This window comes from Sceloporus undulatus, chromosome 1 (genome assembly GCF_019175285.1).
Source record: "Sceloporus undulatus isolate JIND9_A2432 ecotype Alabama chromosome 1, SceUnd_v1.1, whole genome shotgun sequence".
Lineage (NCBI taxonomy): Eukaryota > Metazoa > Chordata > Lepidosauria > Squamata > Phrynosomatidae > Sceloporus > Sceloporus undulatus.
The window spans coordinates 85,479-106,228 of record NC_056522.1 but is presented as its reverse complement, the minus strand read 5'-3'; the positions used below and the strand labels follow the sequence as shown (position 1 = coordinate 106,228).

General features: G+C 60.1%; 4 protein-coding genes across 6 annotated transcripts in view; 1 reads left to right on the top strand and 3 right to left on the bottom strand.

Annotated features, from left to right (window-relative positions):
- Positions 1-20,750, bottom strand: part of TRIM54 (tripartite motif containing 54) — a 192,486-nt gene that overhangs the window by 162,767 nt on the left and 8,969 nt on the right. The window lies entirely within an intron of this gene.
- Positions 1-20,750, bottom strand: part of LOC121919936 (uridine-cytidine kinase-like 1) — a 161,133-nt gene that overhangs the window by 139,385 nt on the left and 998 nt on the right. The window lies entirely within an intron of this gene.
- IFT172 (intraflagellar transport 172) lies at positions 770-18,262 on the bottom strand. The gene is given in 49 exon segments (XM_042446907.1): positions 770-937; positions 1,054-1,145; positions 1,493-1,646; positions 1,808-1,906; positions 1,985-2,044; positions 2,700-2,795; positions 3,618-3,737; positions 4,284-4,394; positions 4,510-4,626; positions 4,940-5,026; positions 5,268-5,331; positions 5,589-5,698; positions 5,855-5,953; positions 6,264-6,393; positions 6,523-6,632; positions 6,949-7,129; positions 7,280-7,344; positions 7,473-7,566; positions 7,773-7,900; positions 7,902-7,916; positions 8,252-8,368; positions 8,474-8,609; positions 8,792-8,889; positions 9,180-9,269; positions 9,376-9,520; positions 9,621-9,741; positions 10,494-10,572; positions 10,964-11,212; positions 11,317-11,394; positions 11,486-11,578; positions 11,876-11,960; positions 12,243-12,350; positions 12,589-12,725; positions 12,865-13,032; positions 13,161-13,273; positions 13,374-13,459; positions 13,751-13,854; positions 14,086-14,139; positions 14,781-14,942; positions 15,599-15,694; positions 15,819-15,942; positions 16,035-16,249; positions 16,777-16,864; positions 17,056-17,135; positions 17,297-17,362; positions 17,497-17,536; positions 17,640-17,752; positions 17,853-17,996; positions 18,101-18,262. Coding segments are annotated over 49 exon segments (5,250 nt in total). The 5' UTR covers positions 18,140-18,262; the 3' UTR covers positions 770-847.
- Positions 18,701-20,738, top strand: LOC121919980 (low density lipoprotein receptor adapter protein 1-like). Of its 2 annotated transcripts, none has more exons than XM_042447048.1 (9): positions 18,701-18,860; positions 18,979-19,205; positions 19,304-19,419; positions 19,554-19,668; positions 19,783-19,855; positions 20,138-20,256; positions 20,354-20,394; positions 20,504-20,532; positions 20,619-20,738. In XM_042447048.1, the coding sequence occupies exons 1-9, from the start codon at positions 18,743-18,745 to the stop codon at positions 20,726-20,728; spliced, it is 948 nt and encodes a 315-aa protein (XP_042302982.1). In that variant the 5' UTR covers positions 18,701-18,742; the 3' UTR covers positions 20,729-20,738. The 2 variants fall into 2 exon arrangements, with proteins under 2 accessions (XP_042302982.1, XP_042302988.1); XM_042447054.1 differs by having other exon boundaries at positions 18,704-18,860; positions 18,982-19,205.

Below are 20,750 nucleotides of genomic sequence, written 5' to 3'. Positions count from 1 at the left end.
GAGAGATCCCAAGGGACATCTGGGTCAACCATCCTCTATTTAAAAATCTTCAATGAAGGAGACTCCATGGTTGGAGAGCTCTTACTGTCAAGAGGGTCTTCCTAATGTTTATGGGGATCTCTTTTCCTGGAGCAGCAGAAAACAAGCTTGCTCCATCCTCATTCTGACACCCCTTCAAATATTTAAACAGAGTTATCATGTTAACTTCCTCTTCCCCAGGCTAAATATACCCTCCTGGCTATTGATGCTGGCCAGAGCTGGTAGGAGTTGTCTTCTTTCACATTCTTCTGGTACTCTTCTGTCTCCTAAATTATGTCTGTATCTGCAGAGGGAGGAATCCACATCTGCATATGCAATCCCTGCACCTGGCAAGGGTCTCTTCCCCACTGCAGCGAATGTTCCCCAGGCACTGGCCTCTCCTTTGCGGGGGGGGGGGGGGGGGGGGCGGGGCCCTGCCCCTGCCCCGGCAGCGGGCCGGGGGGGGGGGGGGGGGGGGGGGAGTTGCTGGACCCTCCCTCTAGGAAAGGAGGAGAGCTGAGCTGGGAAGCACTCCTTTTGGGCTACCAGCTTAGTTCCATCCTGCCCTGAGGAAGGAGAACAGAGTAGCCCTGCAAAAACAAGGGCCATGAGTAGAGGGGGGTGTGTGTGCGCGCGCGCGCGTGCAGAAAGGTGGGCAAACCCTGCGTATTGGGACCTTCAGCGTGGCCATCCCTGTTGGCAGCAAATGCAGGAGACACACTCAGCGGCCTATTTCGCACCGAAGCACGAATGCATACAAACAGAAAATTTAATCCAGGAAAATAAATACAGCAAGGCTTCCAGGATGCAGAGCCTGGCTGCTGGAACTTCACTGGAAAGAGAAGTTGGAACTGGGGAGACCCCCGCACAACTGGCTGATGAACTTGAGGACATCCTGGCAGGAGGGGCTATGTGATGTCTATGGGGAGGACGGACAGCGTCAAGTGGGGGAGACCAAGGCCTTGGGGGACCCAGCCAGGGCCAAGCCTCCTGCCCTCCCCCTTTCCCACCGGGACTCTCCACTGGCCACCTCACCTTGACCGCCATCAGGAACTTGTTCCAGCTTTCCTTGTTGGCCTCCTTCCCAGGGTGCTTGAACACCACTTTGTTCCTCAGCACAGGGTAGCCTGCAGAGGAAGACAACAGCCATTGCCAGGGGCACTACCTGGCACCATTTTCCTGGAGTCCCCCCCCCCCCGAGTGTCCCCTTCCATGGGACCCTCACCCTGGACTGAGAATGGAAGGGGGACGGCCAGGGAAGTAACTCAGGATGCCCACCCCCTGCCAGGCTTAGCATGGCCCTTTTGGCAGTGGCTGCAGAACCAGGTGGGAGATTGGATTGGGTTGGCCAGATGCCTACTCCAGAAGCATCCACTGAGGCTGGGTCATTCCTGTCGCTATTTAATGGCTGTGCCGGGAAGAGGGTTGGGGATCTGATGACATTCACTGGGGGTGATCCTGGATCCCCTCTTACCGGTGATGAGGCAGGGCATAGAGCGCACACCGGTGCTGGCTGCCACGAGGGAGGCCTCGTAAGTGTCCCGCTCGTCCTGGGGCAGCACCTGCTCCAGCCGCTGGTCCATTGAGACAGTCAAGACCCAGTCGCGGACCTCTTCGCGCTGCTCCTCCTGCCATGCCGGGGACGACAAAGAGAAATGTTTCTCAGAGGGGGTGCGTGACTGTGGGAAGGAAGAGGCTGTGCGCCTTATTGCTCCCCCCAGAAAGCCCCCCCCCCCCCCATTCTGGGGGCTGAAAAAATGCAGCAGCATCTCCCCCCCTCTCAACTTACGGAGACGTGTTGCTTGGCTGGGAGTGGCACTTCGAAAGGGATGTCTGTATTCTGGAAGTCGGAGTGGTCAAGGGCATCCAGGGAGCCTTCCTCGATCGCCTGGTGGGGGAAGAGAACATGAGAAGGGCAGCTGGGCCCACTCCCCACTCACCCACAAGAGCCCACCCAGAGACTCACATCCGTCAGGTCAAGGAACCGGTTCAGGAAGATGAAGGCCATGTTCTCCCAACCGACAGCCTGGGGACGGGAGACATGGAGGGAGGGAAGACGGTTTACCCAATCCAGGGCAGTGTGGAGCTCTTTGGAGGCAAAGGGCTTTTACCCCAGCCCTGCCTTCTGGGCTCAGGAGTGCCAACACCAGCCAGGTCCTTCTCAGCCAAGAGGCTGCTCCTGGGGCTCAGGGAAGCCAACTCCCAACAGTGCCTGAGATGCCTCCCCCATCTAGCCCCTCAAGTGCTCTGAGGACCCAGAGGGTGAAGGAGAAGACGTTGGCAGGGCAAACAGCAACACCTGCCCCCCAGATGCTCCAAGAGGGAACACCCCCATCACCCCACCAGCAATTGGGATCCTCAGAGTCAAACCCTGGGCAAGGATCTATCTTGTGGCAGCAAAGCCCACCTGAGGGAAAGGGCACTTCTGGCATGGAGCCAATGTCCACAGAACCACCCTTTGGGGTTTCCCACAGTGGGGGGGGGGCAGAGGCTCTCCCAGACCCCCCTTTCCTCTCTTGGCTTTCCTCTTCATCTCCCCTCTCCCACTATGAGCTTCCCAGGACCCTCAGGGAGAAAGGAGACTCCTCTGGCTCTCCTGGGGGCTGGGCATCCTCACCAGGAAAAGTCTATCCAGCTGCCCAGAATTTCTCCCAGGGCACTCACTAGACCTCCAGGCTTACCTTGGCAGCCGTCCCAGCTTCATAAAAGGCTTTGTCTGCAGGAACAATGTCTGTGTGGCGTAAGAGGGAGATAGAGAGCTTGGCTGCCACGCTGTCCTGAGGGCGAGAGAGATGGCTCAGGCCCGGCCATTCCTGCCCACGACCTCTGCTCCGCGGCTCCCATTCTGACCCCAGGGCAGCCAAAGCCGTTCCAGTCCACACAAGCTGCATCTTCCTTGCCCTTGGCCACAGGAAGGCTGAGCGTCCAGTGTGGCCAGGTGAAACCTTCCAGAACCTTGCCTTGGACAGACCAGAGGAGGAAGGGGGGCAAAGTCCCCTTGCAGTCCTTCTCTGAGAGCCCTTTAAGCGCCTGAAAGAGGTGCATAAAGGGCTGGACAGGAGAGGGGAGCTATTCAGGCTGCTTCAAGGATGCCAACATGCTGGGGGCAGGAGGAGAGCTACAACTGGAGCTGCCCTCTAAGTTCTCACATGAGGACTAAGACCCACATGCACCCAGTGCAGCAGCCAGGTCTGTCCGGGAAGCTCCTGGTTCAGGTGAGAAATGGATGGGTAGGTGGACAAACGGGGGTCCCTGGAGAGCCCCCCCCCCAATCCTGTGCTGGGGGTTGCCTGTGGGAGCCCAGCAGGCAGGAGATTGATGGGGGCCTCTAGAGGGGAGCTACCTGGAGGCCGGAGGCTGGGTGGCCCAAGGGGGGAAGCCAAAGGGCACCCAAGGAGAGCAGTGGAGGCAGTGGGGAAAAGAAAGTTGCAAGGGGTCAGGAGGCACCAGTGAGGATGTGGGGAAGAGATGGGGACTCCTCGGTTGTCCCTGGAAGAGCAGGAGGAGTAGTCCAGGGGTGTCCACTCAGCAAGAGAATGGGGGGGACAAGCGAGAGGCTGGAAAAGTGGGGTACCCTCTCCGCCGGCACCACTCCTCACCAGCTGCTTGATGCTCTGTGCTGCAGAGCGTGTGGCGTAGTAGTGAGCAACAAGCAGCATGGTTTCAAACTCCTCGTGTGCAGGTGTGTTTGCTTCGCTTGACTTGACAAGGTTTTCACACTGGGGGAGGCAGAAAGGAAAACACTGCAGTTTGGCTTGGGGCCTCAGACCTTGGGGCCCCCAGAAACCCTCAGGTGTGGGGTTCAACCTCCTTGGAGCTGCAAAAGGGAAAAGAGCCCTGCGAGGCTGGCCTGGTCCCGGGGCTTGGGCTGGGGGAGCAACCCCTGAGCGTCAGAACATTCGCTTTCCGTGGGAGGGGCCCAGGGGCATGTGCACCCTGCCTCCATCGAGGGAAAGATGCTCCCCAACAGGGAAGGGAGCCAGCCATGCTGCCCTCTGCCCATCCCCAATCTGCAGCTTCCCCTCATCCCTGGCTACTGGCTGTGAAAGCTGGGGCTGATGGGATCTGCACTTAAAAGCCTCCAGAAAGCCCTTTGCTGGCGGGCAGAGGGCAGCTGTGGGGAGGAGATTTCCCCTCCAAGAACCAGGCCATGAAGCCCCCTTTCCTGGCAGCAGGAAAGGAGGAGGTGAGAGTGACACGCTGGCCCTCCATTGTTCACCCCTCACACCAACTGGCAGCCATAGCTGTCGTCTGAAGACCCATACCAAGTTGAAGAGGACGTCCCGCAGGTCGGCCCAGCTGTGGTAGGCCTCTGCACTGTTCATGTTGCCCACGTTCACCATCTCCACAAAGAGCCGCTTATAAATGTTGAAATTCTGGGTCAGTGAAGAGGAGGAAGAGGAGCGCTTTAGGCTGAGGGTCCTGCTGATGGGCATCCCTCAGGGCACACACGGCCCTGGCCCGACCTCTCTGCCCTGCGACACCCCTCACCTGGGCATTGGCAGGGGCCCCATGCTGGACATAGAGGCCCAGGGCTTTGTCCCAGCTGCCCTCTCGGATGAGGTGCGTGGCGTAAAGAGCCACATACTTGTGGAGCACCTTGTAATTCTAGGTAGAGAAGAAGAGACAGAAGAACTGTGGAGCAAAACAAGCCAGGACTAGTGGCAAAAGGGTGGCCATCTGGCTCTGAAGCCCCTCCTGGGGGCAGCTGGAGGGGCCAGCCTGCTGCCCTCTACTTTGGGGGAGTTAGGCCCCCAACCTGGCGCAATGAATGCTCCTGAGGAGCACCGGCATCCCTGCTGATGGCATGAGCACTACTTCCTGTGGGCCTTTCTGCCCCCCTTCCTGACATGCAGGCCCACAGGTCAGGCAACAAGACTGCCCTGCCCCACGGAAGGCCACCACTACCACTGCTGCCTACCTGCTTGGCAGCAGTCTCTAGGCACTTCTCCCATTGCTCCCGTTCCACATACATGTCCAGGGCAGCCATGACGTCCACACCCACCAGCTGTCAAAGACAGAGGGAGCCAGTCTGTGGCCACGATGGGCACCTGCAGAGGCAGCCTTGTGCCCAGGCCTCCCAGCCCTTCCTGCCCTCACCCAGAGAGCCAGCCATGTTCTGCTGGCCAGAGGATGGACCTGATGGAGGCCTCTGCCACCTCCTGCTTCTCTTCCTCCGCCCCACAGCTCTTTAGGCCCAGACCCTCAAAAGCACTGTGGGCGCTTGCCCCACCCAGACCCTTCCTCACCGAGTCCACTTTGCCCTGGTCCTTCAGATAGTTCTTGTAGTGCTGGTCCACATACTCCTCGTACCTGCCATGGGCACAGCAGGGATGAATGGATCGGGGGGGGGGGATGGATGAGCCTCTCACCCCCACACACACACACCTGAGGCACTCCCCCACCAGGCCAGCCCCTAATGCAGGTGGGGGTCCTTGGGAGCCAAGTGGGGAGGGGCTCCAAGTGGACAGCAGAACTCCTCCCCCAGTCCCAAGCAACCTGGGCACAGAAGGCCTCTGAAAGTGAGTCCCAGAGGGCCCTGTGCAAAGGAACCAAGTGGGAGGGCATACCTGGGGTCCAGCTCCTTGGCCACCCGCTTGGCCTTGTTCCATTCCTCTCCCTCCATGAAAGCGTCAATGGCTTCCTTGATCAGGTCCAGGTTCAGGTACAGTTCTGCTGCCTGGAGTGGGGGGAGGGGGGGCAGAGGACGGTCATTGCTGCCACCAGCCCAATGGCAGGGAGGGCTGGGCTTCCCTTGCTCAACTGACATCTGGCAGGTAATGGTCCCCCGCCCCTGCCCCCCAGCCCAGTTACAGCCACTCTTTCTGCCTCTCACCACACTGAATTTCCCGATGCTGACCAGCTGGGGCCCAACTGTTCGCATCACCTCCGTGCTCCGTGGCTGCCCAAGGAACTTGATGGCCAGCTCAGCCGCCTGCCAGGAGACCAAGGGAGGGAGTGGTTATCACACTGGCAGCCCCAGAAGGTCTGCCCCTTCTTTCCCTTTGGTGGCCAGGAGCCCCTCTGAGAAGAGCCCCTTCGTCGTCATCCACTGGACATGACCCCTGGCCTGGCAAAGCAGCATGCCACCCCTTTCCTGGGCCCCGAAAGACTCCCCCCAGGGGGCCCTACAACACCTGCTGGCCAGCTGGCCGGTCACGCCAACAACAGTCTGCAGGGCTGAATGGGGTTGGACTAGAAGGCCCTTGTGGTCCCTCCCAGCTCTATGATTCCATGACTCCTACCTTCATCCAGCACTTCTCCATCATGGCTCTGCTGCTCAAATCCTGCACCTTCAGGTAGCAGTCCACGGCCCGGGCATACTCGCCTGCCTGCTCCCACTCGCGTGCCTGCTCCAGGAAGCCCTCCATGCCCCTGAAGGCCACAAAGTCTGGCTCAGGACCAGGTTGGGACAGGAAGGGACACCCCACAGACGCACGACAGAGCCCTTGCCCTGGCTGTGCTGACCCAAGCCCCAAGCCTCTGCCCCCACCCTCCAGTCACCTGGGCCCCTTCTTGGCCACCTCCTGCTCATACTCCTCCTGCAGGGCCTCCAGGTCGCCAGGGAGGTACTCCTTGCAGACCCGGAGGGCATCCGTCCACATGGCAGCCTCCTGGGGGACAAATGCAGGGGGCTGTGTTACCCTAGAGGGACCCAATTCCTATTGCCCCCCCACCCAGGCTGACTTGGGGAGCTCCTCTGCATGTTCTCCAAAGCAAGGTGGAGTGTCCCCCAACATCCTTGGGCCAAAGTGGTCAGCTCTCCAGCAAAAGACCCCCAGCCCACCCTTCTTCTCAGCCTTTGCTCCTTCCTCCATCTAGGGGACAGCTGGTTCCTCTTTCAAGAGCCCCTATATTCCTCATAGGAGGCTGTGCCACCCATCTGCCTGCACCAGGGGGAAAGGACTGGCGGGGGGGGGGGGGGGGCACCTTGTAGTGCTTGACAGCCAAGTCCAGGCGCTGAGCACGCAGAAGCAGGGCCTCCGCCTTCTGGAAATCCTTCTGATTGAAGGCAATGTCCGCCTGGCCCACCAGCACAATCACCATGCTGTCTGGATCGTGAGCCTCGGCCACACGCTGGGCCGCCCCCCAGTTCTGGACATGGGCATACCTGGTGAGGGGGCAACAATGGTCAAAGCCCCAGCATGGGGAGGGGGGCGGCAGCAGCCATCACAGGCAGCTCCGAGTGGACGGCCCAGGGAAGAGCAGGGGAGAGACATACCCATGGCAGGGAGGGTGGTAGGGGCTGGAGGTCACTCACATCAGAACTGCTTCCTTGGGCTTCCCGGCTTTCACAAACTCAACCTCTGCCTCTTCAAACTTGCCCTGAATTTGAGGGAAGGGAAGAAGTGGGACAAAGCAGGGGATGAGTGCATCAGTGCCCCCCCCACCACACAAAGGAAGAGAGAAACAACATTGGGGGTCTCCAGCCCTCCTCCCCAGTGTCCCCCCACCTCTTCTTCCAGGCAGGAAGCGTATTTGTAGTGGATCTCCGGCAGCTTCTGCTTCAGGGAAAGTCTGGCCAGCTCAAAGGCAAAGTCAAATATGCTACAAGAAAAGAAAAGTGGGGTAGGAGAAAGGAAAAAGAGAAAGAGAGCCATGTGAGGGAGAGCTCAGCCTCATGCTCTGCCAAGGTTGGCCCCTCTCACAGGTGAGGCCACCTTTCCATTCAGCGGGCATGGTGTGGGGGTCTCTGGGAGGAGGTCCACCCACAAGGACCATGGATGGACCTTCCTCCACGTCTGACCCCTCACCTGTTGTTAGCTGCATGGTCGATGGCCATCTCCAGAAGTCCAAATTTGTTGAGGAGCTTCACAGCTGCCTCCCCACCAAGGCTCCTTGCCCACAGGAAAGCCACGTGCCTGTGGGCACTGGCCCCCCCCATGAGCCTTGGCCACCTGTCCCAAGAAACAGAAAAAGGGGGTTGGGGTTGGGAATGAGAATGGTGGCCCCCCCTCAGGATCCCAGAGTGGAACAGCTGCAGAGGTGCCCACCGGACTCAAGCCAGCAGCCTTGCCTGCAACAGCCCTGCAGCTGCTCCAAGGGACAGCCCTCCCATAGAGGAAAGGCAGGAGAGGGCAGGCAATGGCCCCATGGCTGCCACTTCCAAGGAGGAAGGCTGTGCGCAGCCATGATAGGCGCAGCGGCTGCTCAGAATCTGATCCCCAGGTGCTGCCCTCCTCCAGTTGAGGCTGAAACCCCAGCAGACACCCCAGTGCTGCCCACCCCTTACCCGGTAGGCCTCATCCCACATGTTGTTCAGACGGAACATGTTGACCGCCGCCTTCCAGTCCTTGGCTTCCAGGTAGTGGTATTCAGCTTCCTGCAAACGCCCCTCAGCCTCTAGCTCCTGTGCCAACAGCCACCCGATTACCGAATGAAAGTGCCTCCTTCCCATGTTGCCACCACACAGCCACCTGCTGGCCCCAGGCCCCCTTCACGTGGCATGCCTTACCTTGCCAAGGTGGAGGTGTGTGTTGCCCAGCAAGTCCTTGTGGTACCTGGCCAGCAGGCGCAGCATCTCCTCATACTTCTTGCACTTCTTGTACATGGTGATGGCCAAGTCCGGCTCATCCACTGTGATGTACAGCCTGGCAGGGGGGAGGGGGGCACATCCTGGGCTGAGGGTGCCACTTCCCAGGAGATGCTAACCCCGACCTTGGAAAAAGGGGAGTTTGGCCAGCTGGACCATCCCATTCATCTCTCCCCGAGGCGGGCTGATGCCTTGCAGGCCTCCCAACCCCTCCCTGGCGCCTTGGGCTCCTGCACCCACCTCTCGGCCTCCTTGTACTTGCCCTGGCGCTCCATCTCCTGAGCCCGTGTGATGTACAGGGTGGAGACGTCTTCTGGCCGCATGCACTTGGATGCCAGCTGCAAGGAGAGTGGGGATGGAGCAGGCGCAAGGGAGTGGGTCCTCCCTGCACTACAAAGAAAGGTTCCAGAACATCTCTTTCTCTCTCTCCATCGCTCAGAGTGAGGGCCAGACCCACAGGGGCACTCTGGGGAGGCAGGGAGGTGGAGAGACCCTCCGTGGGTCGCTTCCCTTCCAGGAAGTCCAACCACCTCCAACTCTGAGGAAACGCCATCTGCAGCTGTAGCCAGGATGCACCAGGGATCAGTCACCATGCATTCTGCAGAAGAACTTGCAAAGCCCCCCTCACCTTATGTGCCTGTTCCCAGAGCCCGGCCTGGGTGTACATGTCGATGGCCTCCTTGATGCAGTCTCCCTTGACGTAGAGCTCCTCTGCAATCTGGGGAGGGCAACAAAGGATTCGCCTGACAGTCAGCCAGATCAGGGAAGGCTTTTGGAGCACTGCAGCCTGGGTTGGGCAGGTGGGGGGCAGCAGGTAGCTTTACCTCATACTCCTGCAGGGCTGCGTAGTGCTGGGCAATCCTGGGGTAATATTTGGTGGCTATCTTCTGGTCCTGCATGTCCAGGATGTAAATGGCTTTCTTCCACTGCCGGGCACCAATGGCTGCTTCAATGGCCTTGATGGCACACCTGGAAGAGGTCATATTCCTGAGGGCAAGGCCCTGGCGCTGCCCAGGCCCCAAGAGCTGGGGTACAGGGGCCAGCGTGCCTACTCCAGCCAGGCACTTACCGGGCCTCGATATAGTGGTTGATGGCAGCGTCCAGCTGCTTCTGCTGCACCAGGTGGTCACCCCAGGCCTCCTCCAGTTTGACCACCTCTGCTGGGAAGGCTGAGCGTGCCAGCTCCACTGCTGCAAGGGGAGGCAACAGTCACGGGAATAAGGCATGGCAAAGAGCTTGACATTTATTTTGGCCAGGCTGGACAGGGCACAGTACAAGGTGTTGGTCATAACCTTTAAAGCCCTACATGGCTTGGGTCCAGCTTACTTACTGCCGCTCCTAAAATATGGAACAACTGAGCTGTTGGAGGAGATCCGACAGAGCACCGCTCTTCACGCCTTTAAAAAAGCCGTCAAACTGGATCTCTTCCAGCAGACCTTTCCAGACCGACCTCCCATTCTACTGATACGTGATAGTCCCTGTCTGCTCCAAGAAGATCACGCCTCAATTATGTCTTCAAATTCATTTTAATCTGTATCTTATATTGTTGTTTTTGTTTTTAAGGTAGGGAGTTAGGGGATTATGTTGTATCGGTTTTATATGCATTATGTATTTTATGGATGTATTTGTCCTATTGTTACCCGCCTCAATCCATAAGGAGAAGTGGGATATAAATTAAAATTATTATAATTATTGATGTTGTTGTTGTTAATTGCCCTGGATCCCTCTGCTGGGCACCTCATGCCCCTCCTGCTCCCATTTTGCTGTGGCTGGAGCCATGGGTGTGAGTATACCGGGGGGGGGGGGATGCTGGGTGACTTTACAGTACGGGCCCAACAAGAGCATTCCAAATGTAAAGGGATACTGGTCTGCCATCAAGGGGCAGGAGGACCAGGTCTTGGAGAGGCCACACTACCTGCCCCTTCGCCGCTCCCCCTCATACCTTTCAGGAAGGAGCTCCCCTTGCGATAGCACTCCAGCGCCCTCTGTGGATTCTGGATTTTTTCAAAGAGCTCTCCAGCCTAAGTGAGAGAGAGCGCAGGATTACTGCCATGTTCTCTACAGGGAAAGGGCTGCTGGAGCACAACATATTGTGTGGAAGAGGCCTCTCTTAGTGAGGCAGGCAGAGAGGCCCTTGGCATTGCCCTTCACCTGCAGCCACCATCCTGAGCTTGAAAAACCCCAACGCGGCCCCAGGAGGCCTTTGCAAGAAAATCTCTTTAACGCAGCTGCTCCCACCTGAAGGACGGGGACACTGGGAAGGACAGTCCCATTCAGCCACTTTGCACTCCCATGCAGAGGCCTGGGGGGCAGGGGCACCCTCTCAGAAGAGTGGATGGGTGGCAGGGGGTGGTCTCCCCGCAACACTCACTCTCAACCCCTCTGCTGGCCCCAGGGCTGGGGGCACCTCACCTGCTCAAAGAGCTCTCCCCGCAGGAGGGCAGTGGCAATGCGGTTGACGAGGTCCATGTTGCTCAGCAGCTCCTCCCGGCCCACCACCAGCTGTGCCGCTTTGGCCGGCAACCCTGCCTTCAGGTAGAGGCTGATGGCCGCCTGCAGGTCCCCCTGGCCCTGCTGCACCTCGGCGGCCCGCTCCTCCTGCTGGCTCTGCAGCAGCCACTCATAGTAGCCCTGGCGCAGCTTCTCCAGCATTGGGTGGCTCTGAGGGGGGGAGAGGAACAGGGCCATGGCACAGGAGGAGTGGGGAGGAAATGCTGGAGAGCACAAAGGGGTCTCCCCCATCCCACCCAAACTGCCACACTCACTTTGGCCTCTGCCACCGCAATGCACTCTTCCCACATGTGCAGCTCCTGGTACATCTCCATGGCCTCCTCCACTGCATTCTAGGAGTAGAAGTGGCATCAGTCGGGGGGGGGCAGGGGAGGAAGGCGTGGGCATGGGGGGGCACGTAACAACTGCAGCTCCTTTACTCACCTGCTCTAGGAAAATCATCTCTGCCAGCTTGTAGTTCTTCTCCAGCATGGCAAGGCGGACCCGGACCTGGTAGTAGTCAGTGCCATCCCCTCCCTTAAAAGAGACACGGGAGGCCTTCAGGGAGATGAGGAGGCTCTCCCCCAAATGCACAAAGGTAGGAGTGGAGCCCCCGCAGAGGGAGAGAGCAAGGGGGCAGGTTGGAAGCAAGGCAGGCCCCAGCAGCAGCAACACCTGCGGCAGGGAAGTGGGAGGTGCGTGTGTGGCTCTGAGGTGAGCATGTGTGTGTGAGTGTGTGTGCTCACAAGGGCACACACAGCCACAGCTGCAGCCACAGTCTGGGGACAGAAGAGGGAGGCCATTGATGCCTTGGAAGACTCTGGTGCTACTCACATACTCCCTGGCTGCTTGGTCCGCAATCTCATTGGTCTCGTGGAGGAACCGGACTTTGGGCATATTTCCCAGAGCAGCAAAACACCTACAGAGGGAAAGGAAGAGAAGGCTGGGAGAGAGGGGCTTGGCATGGAGGCAGCACCTCCAAGAGCCCCACACACAGCCACCTCAAACCCAAAGTCCAGGTAGGAGAGGACCCTGTCCCCTTGTACTGTATTTGTGACAGCTATGTGGCCAACTGGGAAGGAGGAACCCCATGGAATCCATTGAGGATTGCTTGGAGAAATCAGGCTGCTTTTTCTGGGGCCACCAGGGCCTTCTTCTGGCCAAATAAGCCCCCCCTCCCACTCTGCACCCATCCCTTCACCTCTCTGCAATGTGCAGTTGCTTGGCTTCCAACGCCAGTCGGCTGAGAGTCTTCCACATGGCCTCAGTCTCGTCAGACATCTCCAGGGTCTCCAGGTAGACCACAGCCCTGCGAGGCAAGTGCGAGGCAAAGGGGCTCAGTGGGGAGGGGAAAGGAAGGGAACTTCCCAGCTATTTCTATCACAATGTCGACACCGTGACTTTCCCCCAAAACTGCCGCTCAAAGCATGCTCCTCCCAGCATGGCCACTGCCGCTTAGCTAGAGGTGGGATTTGAGTCATGATGTCAAGGGTTGCTCCAGGTCCTCCTCCCATCGCTTGCCCAAGGAATCCCCTTCCAGCCCTGACCTGTGGTAGTCGCGGTCATCAATGGCTGTGCCAAACTCAATGAGCCCTTCATCCAGAGTGTAAGACACGGTGTTCATACCCTCCGTCACAATCACCTCTGTCTTCCCATTGTCCCGCTGCAGGTCCACAATGTCGCCCTGCCAAGAGCCATGGCCTCAGTCTTGCCCTTCCACCTCCCTGCCTTCCCCAGGGCCTGCTGTCCGGGGGGCCCTACATCCTCCCGCCCACTAAAGGAAGGGGCCTGGCACTGGAGAGGCAGCAGGAGGCCATCACTACCTTAATGGGGAACATGGTCACTCGCTCGGGGGTGTCGATGTTGTACCACACGCAGAGGTTGCTCCTGTTCTGGGCGACCACTACGTCGCTCCCAGGGACCCACTGGACATAGGAGCAATAGCTCAGAATGGTGGTCTTGGTGGCACTCTCGATGTCATAGAGGTGCAGCTAGAGAGGAAGGGAGGGGAAGCTGAGGATCAGTGGAGCATGTCGTGACAGAGAAGCCCCCCTCCCAGGCCTTCAGGGGCCTCCCCTTTCCTCAGGAGCCCCACAGCTCCTCCTCAGGCCTCCCTTACTTTCATTTTCTTGTCCCGGAAGAGCAACTTGCGTCCCGTCTCGTTGAGCTCCAGCCAGTCGATTTTGCTGTCGTGGCTGACGGTGCCAATGTTGCAGCTTGCCACAAGGTCCACTGGTGGGTAGGAAGGACAGAGAAGAGACAGAATCCATGGGCTCACGAGTCCAAAGCCATGTTCGTTGGGGGTGGGGAGGGGAGATGGGGTGCTTCTCACCGGCCGCAATGGTCTTGATGTCCACCAGGTAGGCCAGGCGCTTGTTTTCCTCAGACCCCTGCTGCCTCCTCTCATTGATACGGACACTGGGAAGGAAAAGAGACATGGGGGAAGCTGTTCAACAGTGGAACTCCTTCAATAGACAGTGGTGGAGTCTCCTTCTTTGGAGGCCTTTAAACAGAGGCTGGATGACCATTTGTTAATGGGAATGCTTTGATTGTGAGTTCCTACATAGCAGGGGGTTGGCGTGGATGGCCCTTGGGGTCTCTTCCAGCTTTGTGACTCTATGATTCTAAGTTACAAGGGGCAGAGGTATAGACTGTCACTGTTCCTCTTCCCTTCTCAGTCCCTTGGGAACAGAGGGGTCCTGTGCTCACCTGATGAGATGAGGGTTCATGAACTCTGTCCGCACGGAGCCCAGGATATCATCGTTCCCATACTCCACCAGGGTCAGCTCCCCAGCATTGAAGATCATGCAGACCTGGGAGGAGAGGAGGCTGAGGCTGCTAGGACTGCCTGGAGTGCAATGGAGGAAGCCCCTAGAGCCACTCTGAATTCCTTCCTGCAGGCCACTGGCTCAGTTGGAGGGGCAGGGAAGCGAGTGTCCCCCACCCCATTACTTCCCTTCCCACCCCAGCCAGAAAACATGCAAGAAAAATCCACCAGCTGTTTGGAAGAAGAGAGAAAGAGCAGAACAACTCCCCTGACTCACATTCTCGTTGTCAAAGAAAAACTTCTCATTCCCACCGGATCCTTGCCAGGGCACCTGGGGGAGAGAAGTTGTGCAGTGTGTCACTGGCCATGTTGGCCCTGCCATAGCCCCTCGCCCACCTCCACGATGCATGCTCAGAGCCTGGCCCTCCAGCTCCCCTTGGTGCCTCACCCCACAGAGGCTGACCAAACAGCTGCCACAGCCTCCAGAACCCTTTGCTCGGCTAAAGGGTCCGAGAAAACTCCAGCTAGACCTCCAGAAAGCAATTTCTGCCAATCAAGAACTAACTACACTAAGGAGGCAAACCCCCAAAGAGTCTTTCAGGGATTCTCCCTCAGCAGAATGAGAGCTCTGTGCAGCTCAGCCAGGGAAACTGGCTCAGGGAGTGGAGAAGAAAAGAGCTGAAACTGGCCTCAGCCAAGAGAACCAGAGAGAGCCCAGCGGGAGGCAGAGGTGCCCTGGACACAGAGAAGGGGTGGCTCACGGAGATGGTGGGGGAAGAAAGGGCATCAGCAGCAACCCGTCTGCCTACAGCCAGAGGGCCTCTGTGGGGATCACTGGCTTGGCCCAGTGCTTCAGCTCCCCCAGAGATCAGCAGCAGCTCTACTGCTGCCGCCACCACGCAAGGCCTTCTTCCCACAGGGAGCCCACTGCTTGCTGGATCCCTGCCTCCACCCCACTCGCCCCAGGAGTACCTCCATGAGCTTGTTGCAAGTCATGTCTCCCAGGAGAAGGGTGTCTGAAGTGTGGGCCACTAGGTAGCGCTCCTTGCCCAGGATCTTCACCTCATCAATTTCATAGCCATAGTTAGACTTCAGCACTATCCGCACCCCCGTGGAGAGATTCTTCACAATGACCTGGGAGAGAGCACATGTCCTCCGCTCTGGATTACGGCTGCTTGGGGCTTTCCTCCCAAACAGAAACCCTCCCCCCAATGCTGCAAATGGGAGCAGCTGAGTGGGGAGAAAGGGGCAGTCCTGTTTGGTCCCCAAGGGCCCAGGCTGGCCTCCCAAAGAGGCAGAGGGGCTTCTATCCCTGCAAGCAGCTAAAAGTAAGGCTGCTGTCTTTGGCAACTTTCATGTGTGACAGAATAAGCTTTACACCAGCCTTCCATCATTTGCCCAGTGCTTCTGCATGTCTCCAGCGTTTCGTTTTTAACAAAAACACAATGACACTGAAGATGAAGAAACAGCACAATCTTGCCAATTATGAACCATACAAAAAATTCTAAGGCAAAAACATATTTGGCCAACCAAACACTGAGGGGGCTACTGCTGGCAGTATGCCCTTCAGGGGCTGCAAGGGCTCCCACCAGAGAGGAGGCTGCCAGCACTTGGTCACCTGCTCACAACATCTGGGAGGCTTAATCTGCCTCCTCCTCCTCCGCAGCCAACTGAGGAAGTCTCCTTCCCTCCCTCCTCTGCCTCTTCGCTTCGCATCCCAAGTTGCCGCCTGGCAACCCTCTGCCCAGAGCCGCCCAGCAGGCCCTGTGTCCCAAACCTTCCTCACATACCTGGCTGGGCCCCACGTACGCCATCTCAAACTTGTTTTTGTAAATGCTCCTCCGTAGGCAACAGTCAAACTGCTCCACTCCGCCACAGAGAGTGCCCTGTGGGAGAAGACGCATCTTCAGCCCTCCTGCCCTGGGCCACACGCTGCCATCCACCCGTGCCCCCCGCCCGCTGGAGTGGAAGCCCTCTCCCCAGGAAGCTGCTACAAGGGGGAGAACGCACGGCACAAAGCCGCGATCCGTCCCGTTTCCAGGCCAAAGCAGTGATGGTGTAGAGGTGGGGGATCTCCTTCGGCTTGGCTTCTTCCCAGGCGCTTCGGCGCGGGCTCCAGTTCAGCACTCGCAACCTGGGGGAATTGGGAGGTGGAGAGAAGTCAGGGGGAGGGAAGGGGTTTCCTCTGCAGCACCCCCTGACCCCCAGCTCCAGCCACTGGCTGACCTGTCAAAACTGCCAATGACCACAGACTGGCCTCCTGGGCTGGCTGCCGCCACCGTGAACTCCTTCTCAGAAGTGTCTCGGCTGTAGTCGAAGGTCTGGATGACGTGACCCTCCCTCCCATAGGCCACAATCTTCTTGTCACAACCCGCAACCACAATGCTGTTAGAGGCCCAAGCCAAGGCATAAGGGGGACATGGATGCACCGCCAACTTGCCCTGCAACAAAAACCAAAGCCCAGAAGGAGAAATGGCATTGAGGATACTGGGGGGCACTACTGGGCCTTCTTTCCAGAGCTGTGTATGTTGTGAGGGGGAGGGGGCACATCTCCTGCCTCAGTGACTCCATATGCCTCTCCCTCAGCCACCACCAGCAAAAGAATAACCTTCTTTCCCCTAAGAGGCAGGTGGGGGGGGGGGCAGGGGGGGGCGGCAGTGGCCTTTTATTTACCCTTTTGCTCTATTTGTATTTGCCTTCTCTTCTGATTGGCATTTTCCAAAAAAGCAGCTGTTCATGTCTCAAATCAGGCAAGAGACTCAAGACAAGAACGCTGATCCTTCCCACCAAAGGCAGGCATGGCCCCCTCTCTCATGCTACTCTCTTTGGCTACAATGGAAGAGCCCCCACTCTTCTGTCAGGCAAAGGGTTCGTGGCAGCTGGCAAACTCCGGGGGAGGCATATTTCCTAGCCATGCAAGCCTGGTCATGCTGAGGAAAGGGCTCCTCTGAGGGGAGGCCTGCCCCACCTGGGACTCCCCTGAGCCTTCATCATCAAAGAAGTAGCGCACAATGGTTCCATCTGCGTGTCCCGACAGAAACCCCTTCCCTGAGACACTGCGAAGAAAGAGAAGAAGGACAAGGACAAGGGAAATGACTCAGCATGGGGTCTGCCTTCCTTCCTCCCAGCCTCCTCCTGGCCGCCAGAGGCCCCCTTCCCCCCCCCCCCGGCAAAGCGCCATCTGGGAGGACAGGGTGCCTCCCTGGAGCAGTCAGGGGCCGTGGGGCTTTCCCTTGCTCCCGCTCACTTGGAGGCCAGCGACACCACGTAGGAGTCCGTCCCGTAAAGGGTGGAGGACTTGTTGGTCTTGGGGTTTGCCAGGCGGATCTGTGGGAGAGAAGAGGCCAGTCAGTCCTGCAGTGGGCCCCCCTGGGGTCTGCCCCATGCCCCTTCTGCCCCCCCAGCCATGAGGCAAGCGGGGCCACCGCCAACAACCCTTCAGCCCCCTGCGTTTGGCAGAGGCAGCGCCTGCCCAGAGTCCCGCTGACCTTGCCGTCCGCCAGCCCAAAGACGATGGTGTTCTCCTCCGGCCACAGGAGGCACGTGACGGCGCTCTGGCGGAGAAGGGAGAAGGGAGCCAGGGTCAGGAGCCGCCGCAGAGAGAGAAAGGGGGGAGCAGGAGGGCAGCCCTGTGAAGCCCCCCTTTGGCAGGGGAAGGGGGCAGAGGGGCCACAGGGGCCTGACGCACCGTCTGGATGAACTTGTTGCAGATCACCTTCTTGTCTCCCCTGAAAGAGAAAGCCAAGAGGGGGAGCGTGGCGCTGGAGGGCCGCCTCCTGGGCCCCCTCAGGCTGCCCCTTGGCCCCAGGGGCCCGGGGAGGCTCCCCTCACCATTCCTCCCCGATCTTGTAGACGAAGATGATGTTGTCGCTCTGGCCGATGGCGATCTTGGTGGAGTCCGGGCAGAAGGCCAGCCCCTTCACCGTGTAGCTCTTCCGCCCGAACTGCCAGGAGGGGAAAGACAGAGGCGGGTTTCAGGCGGGGCTGCTGCATGGGGAGAGCTGGCCTGGGCCAGGGTGGCCTACCTTGCCTGGCGCCGCCTACCTTGGGGTCGATGGGCTTCGTGGAGAACTTGTCCCGGCGCTCGCCGTGTTCGTCGTAGAGGAGCACCACGCGCTCCACGGTGCAGACGGCGAAGCGCGCGTTGTTCGGGGCCCAGGCCAGGCAGGTCACCCGCGACGCCCCGTCCTGCGCGGACACAAGAGAGAAGGAAGGAAGGCAGGCCAGGGACCCTCGGTCAAGCGGCGCCCCGGCCCCGGCCCCGCCGGCCTCTCTCGCTCGCTCTCTCTCACCTGAGGCGCCAGGAGGGTCCGGACGTGCCGCAGCTGCATCCTCGCCCCTCTCTCTCTGCCTCAACCGTCTCTTAGCAACGGCTGCAGCCACGCAGCGCCCGGCCCTCGGGGATGACGTCACGGCGACACTTGGGACCCACAGAGCTACAAACAATAGAGCAGCGTTCCCCCCGCGACTTCCGGGAAGCGGCCCTGGCGTAAGAGACGCCTCTCTCGGGCGGAGCGCGCCTGCCTTCAAGCCCTTCCGGACCGGCAGAGACTCCCAGGCGAACCCGCCCCGGGGCTCTCTTCGCAGGAGGCTGAGAGAGTGTGACTTATCGCCCAAGGTCACCAGTGGGCTTCATGGCCAGGCGGCGAACCGAGCCCTCCTGGCCTCAAGGGTCGTAGTCCAACGCAGTGTTGCCTTCATTCTGTTGTGCCATCTGGCTCTATCTGTGTCCTTCGCTCGTCTTCGGGAAAGATCCCTCCTCCTGGACCTTTGCGAACCCGGAAGGCCGCCGCCTCTCTCCCGCGGGGCTTCTCTACGTTCCTATCTCCGCGCGCACTGGGGGCGGGGCCAGGCGGCGGTGCGCAGGCGCGCTGGGCCGATCCCCGAAGCCCCGCCCCCTCGGCCGGTGCTCTGCTGCGAGCGAGGAGGCCGCCATGGAGGCGCTGCGGGCGGCGGGACGCGCCGTCCTCCGGAGCCCCAGCCTCGCCCGCCACCGCCTGGCCGTCCCCCGCCTCCGCTGCCCCCGCAGTCGCCGCCGCCCCCCCCGGGAAGGTGAGTGAGGGAGGAGACGGGGAGGCCCCGCCGCTATTCCCCCGGAGCCTCTGGGAGGGAGGCCGCAGGACTCAGGGCGCCTTCCTTTCCCTCCTCGGTCCCTCCCTCGGCGAAGCAGCAGAAGATGGAGCCGGAGCCGGAGCGGCGGGAGAAGCGTCGCCATCGCCGTCGCCGCCCGGCTGCTGCTCGGCTGCCGCGGGGCCTTCGTGGTCGGAGCTGCGGGAGCCCGTGCTGCTGGTGGAGGGCTTCGCGGGCTTCGCGCTCAAGTACCTGGGCATGACGCTGGTCGGGGAGCCCCGCGGGGAGGAGATGGCCGCCGCCGCCGTCCGGAGGATCCTGGCCACGGTCAGAGAACGGGAGAGAGACTAGGGGGCGGGAAGGCAAGGCAAGGCAAGCAGGGTCCTCCCGCTCACGGCCCCCTTGGCTTCTCTCCCCCGAAACAGGCCCGGAAGGAGGGCCCCGGGAAGCTGCGGAAGGTGCTGCTGGGCGTCTCCCCGCGAGGCCTCTCCCTCCGCGACGCAGAGACCCGCGAGAGCATCGAGAGCGTCTCCATCTACAGGTCGGTGGGCGCTGCCTGCCTGCCTGCCTCCCTCCCTCCGGAGCCCCTGTCTTCCGGGGGCGGCGCCTCCAAGGCCAGGGATAGAGGGCCCCTGTTGCCCTCCTGAGCGGCCCCTTCTCCTCCTTCCTTCTCAGGATCTCTTACTGCACAACGGACAAGCTCCAGAACAAGGTCTTTGCCTACGTGGCGCAGAACCCCCGGAGCGGGGCCCTCGAGTGCCACGCCTTCCTCTCCCCCAAAAAGAAGGTGGTAAGAAGACCCCCCCCCCATTGCTGCCGGGAGGGGTCCCTTGTCCTGACCCCAGGCAGCCTCCACCTTTGGGGCGCCCTCCCCACCCGCTGCCCTTGCGCTCCCCTCTTGCAGGCCCAGGCGGTGACCCTGACGGTGGCCCAGGCCTTCCAGATGGCCCTTGACCTCTGGGAAGCAGCCCAGGCAGGTCAGTGGGGCTGGCGGGGGGGGGGGGGGGGGGAAGAGGGGCCTCTCGCTTCCCTCAGAAGTGGGGGCCAAGGGAGGGGGGTTCATGCTGGGCTTGGAGGGAAGGGGCCCAGATGGTTATGGGTCCTGGCTGGCCAAAATACAGCCCCCCCTTCGCCCGTAGGATTGGGCACTTGCTCCACTCGCCTGATAGCCCCCTTACCCCCCATTAAGGCACTCTGCACATGTCCAGGGGGTGGGGATGGGGGCAGCACTTCCTTCTCAGGGCCTTTCCTCTTTTTAGGCTCCAGAGAGGAGGAGGAGGAGGAGGAGGCAGAAGAAGAAAAGCCCCCCCAGAGGCCACTGTGCCCCCTGGAAGCTGGTCCATCTCTGGGCAGCCCTCCCTTCAAGGCAGACTTTGAGGTACCTCATGGGGGTGCCCCTTGCCCTTTCACTTGGTCATGCCCTTTGGGGGAGGATGCGGTGGGCCCCTAAGTAATAGGGCTGTCTGTGGTTTCAGGAGGAAGAGGAAGAAGGCAACTTCAACGACAGTCTTGCCAGGTGGGCCTCTGAGGGGGGAGAGCCAGGGGGAGGCTGGGGTTTCTTTTGGGGGGGGTGCAGGGCCTTCCTGTTTCCTCTCTGATCAGCTCTTCTCTCTGCCCCAAATAAGCTGCATGGAGGAGGGGGGCTACCCCACAGGTAAGGAGCCCCCAGGCCCTCTTCTCTGGGATGGGGTTGGGGGGCCAGCCTTCCTCCTTCCCCACTGACCTCCTTGTGTCTTTCAGGTGGCGGGGACATTGCCTTTGGCAGCCCCCCAGCCGCATGGCTCCAGTCGGGGGTGGTCTGGGGCTGCAGCCCCCCCAGCAGCTGCCTGCCTCCAGGGACCCTCTTCTGAGGCCGCCCCCCCCCCCCCCCCC

What these genes read in the sequence shown, in the direction of transcription:
- LOC121919980 (XM_042447048.1), top strand. Translation starts at nt 18,743, where the DNA reads ATGGAGGCGCTGCGGGCGGCGGGACGCGCCGTCCTCCGGAGCCCCAGC. An exon ending in TTCAACGACAGTCTTGCCAG is followed by an intron (nt 20,395 to 20,503) that starts GTGGGCCTCTGA and finishes GCCCCAAATAAG; the next exon opens with CTGCATGGAGGAGGGGGGCT. An exon ending in GGAGGGGGGCTACCCCACAG is followed by an intron (nt 20,533 to 20,618) that starts GTAAGGAGCCCC and finishes TGTGTCTTTCAG; the next exon opens with GTGGCGGGGACATTGCCTTT.